General features: G+C 31.3%; 1 protein-coding gene across 1 annotated transcript; it reads right to left on the reverse strand.

Moving 5' to 3' along the window:
• Nucleotides 1-2,179: 2,179 nt before the first annotated feature.
• On the reverse strand, nt 2,180-7,044 carry LOC8284163 (fumarylacetoacetase). Its single transcript, XM_002520518.4, has 14 exons — nt 6,672-7,044; nt 6,485-6,563; nt 6,194-6,252; nt 5,997-6,121; nt 5,838-5,912; nt 5,150-5,225; nt 4,840-4,939; nt 4,700-4,759; nt 4,465-4,535; nt 4,298-4,360; nt 3,970-4,034; nt 3,453-3,549; nt 3,194-3,319; nt 2,180-2,567 (listed from the first exon to the last, which is right to left on the reverse strand). The coding sequence occupies exons 1-14, from the start codon at nt 6,873-6,875 to the stop codon at nt 2,502-2,504; spliced, it is 1,266 nt and encodes a 421-aa protein (XP_002520564.1). The 5' UTR covers nt 6,876-7,044; the 3' UTR covers nt 2,180-2,501.
• Nucleotides 7,045-8,967: the final 1,923 nt, after the last annotated feature.

Raw genomic sequence — 8,967 nt, forward strand, 5'->3', positions numbered from 1 at the left:
ATGTAATTAATAAGCTGAGAATGTAAAAATGAGCTTAAGGAATCAAGCTAAGAGCTAAACTATTGTAAGCTAAGAGCGATAATGTAAATATGTAAGCTAAAGAACTTAATTGCAATAAATAAACACTGAAACAGTAGTTGAAAAACTTCAGAAATTTACTTGCATAAAATAATCGACTTACAAATATAATTGAATGTTGAGGAACACTTGAGCTTTAAACGTACTGTAAATTAACAACTAAGGATTGCTTTTTTAGTCTAAGGATTGCTGAACTAATTTAAGGATAAGTATTAAGATAAAATTTATAGACTCTAAGTTTATTTTTTGTATGATTGTTTAGGTGGTTGGATTTTGCTTACTAGAAGGTCCTTGCCTATCTATAGACTTCCATAGCTTGAGAGATGCTCTTGTACATTCTTCATCCTTAGCTTAGTCCTCAATTAATTTCTCATCTTGAGAGCACTTACTGTTATTTTTTACATTTTCCACATGTTGATAAGGATGTAACTTCTTTACTCACTTTCTTACTCTTATCAATTTCCTGTTTACATTTCACTCCATTTTCTGTTTCTGCTCAACTGTCTTCTCACACAATATAAACTTGTTTTTTCCTTTCTAGATGTGCTTCACTTCCATCCACTTTCACCTTGGTTGATACTTGTATTCCTTCTTTCTCACTTTACAAGGACGTGCTTCAAGCTCCCAGAAGACTCGGTAACTGACTTCCACCTCCTTGCTTCTTTATTTTTCACATATCAATAATTCTTAAGGATTCTCAAACCAATTCCTGGCAAGTGGGTTGAGGATTTACACATGGATCAAGAATCTAGATATGGGCCAAAATCTATGGGCTAGAGGATTTGTATAAGAATTAAATGAGCTTTCTCTACAGACTTGGTCAAATTTACTAGGCTTAAGCGAGTGCTAAATTTGAATGTAAACAAACCAATAATAATAATATAAATTATAAACAAATACAATAATCTACTACTTATAACTAATAAAGATATGTAATACCGAAGAGTGAAAATATTCAAATTATCCATATATTAAATATTGTTGACGACCAAATACGTTAACAATATAATAAATATAAATAAAATCATTATCCTTTATTTATATTTTTAGTAAATTAAGAACTAAAAAAAAAGATAAATGAGAAATATTAATATAGTAAATATTTTATATTAAAAAGATAATTTGTTACTTTTGAATTAATTCTTCTTGAAAATTTAACTCACGATTTATAAAAAAATAACAAATTAAAAAATAAAGATCAAATATAATATTGTAAAAGTATATATATATAAAAACTGCAATTTGTTACTACTAGCCTTGACATCATCTGAATAATATTAATGAATAAAAAGAAAGAAAAAAATAGATAGAGGTTAAAAAGTGATAGAAAATATAAAAAGTCTCAAAATAATATAATAGTATTAAGATATAATAAGACTTCTATTCTTTTTTGAAAAAAAAATATAAAATTAACTTGTTGTATAGCTAACAATTTAATCCATTTAAAATAGATAACTAATCTAACAAGTAAAAATAAAAATAATTGATCTGTTAAAAATACCAGATTTATCTATAAAACAGTTCCACCACATTACTCTTATTATTATTATTATTATTATTATTACTATTATTATTATTATTATTATATGGTCGTGTTGACGAAGAACAATATCGATTTACTACGGGTGGTGATAGCCGTGTGATAGAGAGCGACGGTGATGCATTTGTTTACTGGTGGTGCCGGCATGGGAATGTTACCGTGGTTGTGTTGGCTTTGGTGTGTCACATGGGTCCTTACTGGTGATGACAGTAACAGTGGCTATATTTTGGTCACAATATTAAATATTTTTTCTAATAATTATTAACTACAGAAGAATATTTTCCAAAATCTATTAATTGAAGAATTATAAAATTATTATTTATTCAATGAAATGTATTAAATATTAATTTTTTTCTTGAATACAAAATAGCTACCAATGGGTCATAGCCAGTGTTAATTGCTCTAATCAGAGCTTCAGATTCAATGCAGATAAATAAAAATGGAGAATCAGTGTAAGATTGCCCATTGGAAGAAAATGGCGGATCAGTGTAAGATTGCCCATTGGAAGTAATCTTTTGATGAACCTGATATCAAGGGATCCATCACCACTCTGGTTCAAACTACATAACAATGATTATGATCTTTCCTTTATTTTGTTGAAAATATTGAGCTAACATAATTGCAACATTTCCTTTGCTTCCCAGCAGTGCAGAGTCACAGTGGTGGGAGGTAACCATCAGTACTACACAGCTGCCTCTGCCACCCTTATGTAGGCATACAATTCGCCTTACAACTTGGATATTAGCCACTGCCATGCAAGTCACTTCTAATGGTGTTTTCATTCTACAGTTCATACTTGGCCAAGAGATACATTAAGAACAAAAGAGGAAAAATGAATTTACATAAAACACCAGCCGTCTATATATTGTCAAGAACAGAAATTTCAAGGTCCAGGTGATGGAAGGATTTTCCCGAAGCATGTTCCGAACCCAACATTATAACCATCTCCCTGCAATGGATTTATGATTCAAAGAATTTCAGAAGACCAAAAATACATCATACCAATGTGGAAACCATTTTCAAAAATTTGTAAAAGAGTCTAAGGATATCACTTCTAAGAGGACTCCAGAAAAGAAAAAAGCATTCCATCATATACAAGTTCATGGTTTCTGATTAAACCAAAATAGGAAGTGTATCAAGCTTCCAGCATATAAGAGCGTGCAGAGTACTCGTAAAATGAGAATGATAAGAGGAATTTGACTTTTAGCTGGATAGTCAATATTCATATCAAAAACAAAAATAAGTTTCACAAATACAGGAGCCTATGTGAATGAAAATATGAGAAAGAGACGTCTTAACAGATGAAAATTGTGAGACTCTCAGGATACGAAGACCAGTAATTAGCATTTCTGAATCCATGACTACTTTCAACTAGTTAAGATATACAGAAGATATAGACATACTCAACCAGAAAGATTACTTTGCAACAGAAAGATGCTCTACTTCATCTTAAATGAATCTAAGAAGATTAGAAAAAGGAACAGCATTTTAAAGGACAGATGTATGAGTCCCTCGAGCCTGGATTTAAGAAGATGATTACAAAATGCTTTAGGACAAAGAGCAAAGAATAAGAACCTTTGAACAGCCGCTGAAAATGACTTCATCTCCATCTTCTAGGAATTTTCTTTCTGTCCCATTCAGTGACAAGGGCTTTTGTCCATTCCATGTTAGCTCTAACAAGCATCCATATGATTCTGGCTCCTGTTCAAACATATAAGAGATAGCTTTTTTCAAGACAGTACTTACTTCTCCGTGATTAAAATACAAAAGAAGATAACAACAAAAGCATCAGTTATAAGAAGATTGAGAAAAAAAAAAAAGAACTAAAACATACAGGTCCACTGATTGTCCCAGTTCCAAGCAGATCCCCTGGCCTTAGGTTGCAGCCATTGATTGTATGATGGGCAAGCTGCTGTGTCAATGTCCAGTATCTGTTAATATGAATTAAAGAAACCTATCACATATTTTCCTTACATGAACAGAAAACTGAAATATATGATGAAACTACCAAAAAACAAAAAGATCTGCCTCCTAATTATACATGATTTTACATGGAAATTTTTTGAAATTTGAGGGCAGTTAATATAAAGAGCTAGTGAAACAACACTTCTAGGAGAATATGTACCACATGTATATCTGATAAAGAAAATCAAATTATTTCTATGCAAGTAGAACTTGTCATCTAGGGATGAGGATAACTCCCCACTTTTGTGCATATAGTTACACTTTGCTTATATGGCAGCTTATCAGCTAATGTTTACTGCTATGAACACCACATGCACAAGTGAGAAAATATCTCATCTAAAGCTATTGAAAATGCTCTGACAGGCGCAAAAGATGAGACTCCATACAAGTGCTTGAAGTTGCTTCTGGTGACTACGCATGCATCTTCTTTTCCAGCTGCTTTAATTTGGACCTTATATCAGGGAAAACATATTCATCATTATAATGTAATGTTATATAAATGCATACATACATACATACATATATATATACACACGCACACACACACTCTTTAAAGTTAAGTAAAACAAAATGTTATAAGGCCTGAATCAATGCATAGTAGCACTTATCATTTACATGCAGAGAAAAATCATCATGATATAAAAGAACAATGCTGTTAATAAAAATTGAAATAAAAATTAAATGAAAAATTTCATAATAGCTGCTGAATTCTACCTCTAATGAAATGTCATAGTTTTTGGATATCTTTTCAGCCAGATAAGGTAAGGGATGGGGATCCTGCAATTAGATAACAATATGCAGCAATCATTGTGGAATTTTTTGGCAAGTTAATTGATTTGAATGGTGTTACCTTACCTTCTGTGAAAATTAAAGGTAGTTACCTGTTTGGGGGCATCACAAGCAAAAGGCTCCAAAGCATCAAGTGTTACAATCCAAGGGGATATCGTAGTACCTACATATTAGATAACAAAAAAGCGAATATTACTAAGCAGATCAACCAGCTAAACAACTTGCAAAGGCAAAGCAGCATGCAATCAATAGCAGACAGTCATATCCTCTACTAATTATGCACCAAATTGAGTTCATAAAGTGGAAGTTTACGGCTATTATGCTTACCAAAGCTCTTCCCTAGGAAAGGCCCAAGAGGCACATACTCCCATGCCTGAATATCCCTAGCTGAAAAACCAACACAGTAAATTAGCAGAAAACTTAACAAAGATGCGGACATGGAATAAAATTGTGAAATTAATAAGTACCGCTCCAATCATTCATCAAAACAAGTCCAAACAAGTGATCACCAGCTTCATTAACATCCACAGGTTTTCCTAGTTCATTTCCAGGACCAACTACAGCAGCCTACAAGCAATAAGATAGTCAGTGTAACTGACTAATGAAATGTGGAAAATTTGTTGAACTATATGGAGACAAATATCATAGTTGCAACTGGAGAAGAAGATGGATGATTCATCTGATAATAGTCTCAAAATGTTGATTCGTGTATCTGAATTAACATAAGTATTCTGAATATGGCAAAAATACTGACAAGTGATGGATATATTTTCTAACCATTTCTAGCTCAAAGTCTAGCTTCTGGGAAGGTCCAAAGTAAAGTGGGGAATTTCCAGCTGGATGGCCTTGACCTCTGAGAAAAGGAAAAAATGTGGAAGCATGAGAAAGATTTGTTTAATCATGCATAGTTAATGATAAAAATTGCTGGAACTGAATTGGAATAGGAAGATATGAAAATATGTTGCAATAAGAATTGACTAGGACATTCAGCCTGTTGTGCTGTAGTGTGTTCATTATGTTTCATATGTTGTGTTGATTATGTATCATTAAAGGACAAACAGCATAAAGGTAACAATTAGTTGATACTATAATTGTATGCATGTCATGTATCTTTTAAGCCATGGAAGACACATGCACATATGTGAAAGATTATTGTCAATAAAACTAAATACACATATAGCAAGTACAAGCACTAATGGTTAATTTTGGACTGTCTGGTTGAATTAGTAACATGAATGGGCTAAAATGGCATCAATATCTTAATGTATAATCATGGCAATGAGTGGGAGTTCCCAAAACACCTACCAGCATTTAAGATAGTCAGCAGATATATGACATCAAGTTTTTGAAATTACATTTTTTAAATTAACAAGAAATTCTAAAGTAGCATAATTCTCTCACCTTGCATACTACTAAGAGAATCAAGTTTTAATTACCACGAAAACAATATAAAATAAATACAGACCTTGGTCTCACGATACCAGTTCCAGAGACAACAACAGAAGAAGCTCGTCCATGATATGCAATAGGAAGGTGGAACCTGGAAATGGAATTTACAAATTACCAAACTTGAGGTCCTTAATTCATTAAGCAGAAAATCTTTTAGTAATCCAAAATAACATACCAATTTGCAGGAATAGGATTCTGCGGCCCACGAAAAATAGTCCCACAATTCTTAGCATGATGCATTGAAGAGAAGAAGTCAGTGTAGTCCCCTATAGCAATAGGTAGCACCATCTCAACCTTGCTCTGTAGAATTATACAAAATTGTATAAAGCAATCAGCTACAGACAAATTACTGGAAACCCAAATGTATCTTACCAATGGCAAAAGTGATTTCTGCCTCAAATTTCTATCATCACGCAACGCAGGTTCTGTAGCTGTATAAAAACACAGCATCAATAAATAGATAAATAAAAAGCTATAGTCAAATAAAAGCTAATCAGGGAAGGAGGTGTCAGCTTCGAGTCTCCTTATCCATCGTCCACCACCGTCCAACAACAATTAGTGGGGTTTATCGCCTGGGATGGCTACCCGTTTTGCAGCTCGGGACCCATTGAACCTCCTATGCAAAAGAAGAAAAAACAGAGATATGACAATAACTATACATACATGATAACAGTTTTTGAAGTGTAGAACGAGCTTCTTTCCATGCTGGACGTCCTAATGCTATGAATTTGTTCAAGTTAGGCTACAAATACCAAACAGAAAACATGATTACAAAATTATCCAAATTTTCAAACAGAAAAAGAAATTAGTTTTTTCTTGTAGAAATGAGCGAGGCAATTCGATGATAAACCTGAAGAAAACAATCGGAGTTTTTAAGAGTGGGGCCGTCGAAAAGACCGGCAAGAGTAATCTCAGAAAGGTCTAGAATATAGTCTCCAATTGCCACGGCTGGTCGAGGAGTGGAAGTGGGTTCAGGCTTGAAAACGCCATAGGGAAGGTTTTGAATGGGGAAGTGAGAGTCGGGATGGACTTCGATGAATGACTTCAAAGCCATTGAAGTTATCGTGAAGAGCTATTGGACTTGATTGATCAGAGTGAGTGACTAAGCAAAGTGAAGAGGAAAGAGTGACGTGATTAATAGGAACATGGGCAGTACATAAATATGTATATATAATAACTTGTGTCTATTTTGATCAATTTTAAAAAATACCAGAAATTGAATTAATATTAATACAGTCGAGCTTTTTTTTTTTTGGGTCAATTAAAAGAGACACAACCATTACTGGTAGCCAATTTTTCTGGATATATAGGAAGACACATCCAACATGTGTGCTTCAGCACTCTCGAGGCCGTCAAGAATCGCCCTCCAGGATTCAAGCACACGTATTTAACTAGTTTGGTGAAAGTTGTTCAATCACCAGGCTACAATTCTGGGTTAAAGACTGGAGCTTAAATTCGAATTGTTCAAAGTAATTTAAAGGTCCCAATTTAAACTCTATAGTACATGACTCAACAGGTTTACAAAGTCTTAATAATTTTTTTTATCATTTTTACTATTTATATATTAATTGAGTTAACTCAAATATATTAATTATATTTTTATCAAGTTTAAAAAATAAGACTCAACCAAATTTATATTTTATTATTTTATTTTTTTATTAAATAATTAAATAAGTCGAGCTCAATATATTAAATTTATTATTAAATTAAATTTAAATTTATAAAATAATATCTGACTAAATTTTTATCGAATTTTGAGCTCTAAATATTTAAATTGATTTAAGTTTGAATTTAAAAATATTTTAAATCTTATTTAAAAAAAATAGTGCAAGAGTAATAACGAATATATAACTAAGTGAATATAGATCTGTCATAACTAATTAATAAGAATTAGAAGCATAAGTGGATGTAAGACCTTAGTGAAAATGACAATATTCTGTAAGTATTTTTTGCACCTTTTTATCTACTAAAAGCGACGGTGGTGGGAAAAGTTTTCCATAAAAATCTCATGAAATTAAAGGAAATAATTAAAAGAGTGAAGTAGTAGTTGGGATTGAAGGATATTTTGTGATCGCAATTCAAGCTTTGGGTTAGTTGGGTACCAACCCTTTTGAAGGATGAGTAATATCTAATATCTAATAGAAGAGAGGCATATGCGGAAAATGCAAGATCTACTGCCTTTCCTCCAGTATGTAGGCTAGTTTCATGTTATTTTATTCATAACACTAACTACATTTTCTTGTAAATAATTTGTAGAGTTTTATGTAGAAATTAATTCTAATTCTTAACTTTATAATGAAATTCTTCCACATATAAAAAAAAAATTTAAATAATAATTGTGATTAGAAACTTTTCTTATTTTTTTTAAAAAAATTTATCTGCAAATTTTTATTTGTTTAACTGATAGAATTAATATTTACTCGTACTAATAATATTGCAAAACCAGATGCAATTATGCATGAGGTTGTTATGTTATACAATACTTTTAAAATACTATTTAATTATTTTAGAAAGTCGCTAAATTTTAAAAGTTAAAAATTACTGTATTAATCTTAATTTTATATTTTCAAGGTGAGCGATTTTCCTATTATAATGATAAATAGGAAAAGATGATGAGCATATATTAATAAAAAAATAATTAATATGTCTAAAATATTATATTAATATATTACGAAAAGTATCTATTCTGTTAAATTTTATTGCATGCACGATTAAATTCTTTATATTTACAAAACATTTAAAAGTATATATTAAGATTTAGTTAATAAAATAATTGAATTATGAAATAGTTTATACTTTCATATAGTTTACACTTAAATTTGACTTTAAATCAAATAACCTTTTTTGTTTTTATTCTTTTAGCTAATTACTTAAAAAAAATTAACTTTTTCAGGTTTTAATAATTTTAATCAATATTTACAACTTTTTTTTCAAAAAATACCAAGGTTTAACTTCTTTAAAAAGAATATAATCTAACAATCCTTTACGGTGGCTTTTACCGACTGGATATCTAATTGATAAAATAGTAAAAGAAAAAATAGAAATGGTTCAGCAAATGTTGATGATTCATCTAGTTAGTGAAACGATGCGTATGAAGCCATATTCTCCAATTTGTAGCTTCCATTCTAGGGTTAGAGAGCTCAAGC

This window comes from Ricinus communis, chromosome 10 (genome assembly GCF_019578655.1).
Source record: "Ricinus communis isolate WT05 ecotype wild-type chromosome 10, ASM1957865v1, whole genome shotgun sequence".
Lineage (NCBI taxonomy): Eukaryota > Viridiplantae > Streptophyta > Magnoliopsida > Malpighiales > Euphorbiaceae > Ricinus > Ricinus communis.

Excerpts from the sequence above, each read along its gene's own strand:
- LOC8284163 (XM_002520518.4), bottom strand. The coding sequence starts at position 6,875 with ATGGCTTTGAAGTCATTCATCGAAGTCCATCCCGACTCTCACTTCCCC. Across the intron at positions 4,361-4,464 it reads CTTGTGATGCCCCCAAACAG|GATCCCCATCCCTTACCTTA; the intron begins GTAACTACCTTT and ends ATCTAATTGCAG. Across the intron at positions 4,035-4,297 it reads ACTATGACATTTCATTAGAG|GTCCAAATTAAAGCAGCTGG; the intron begins GTAGAATTCAGC and ends CCCTGATATAAG.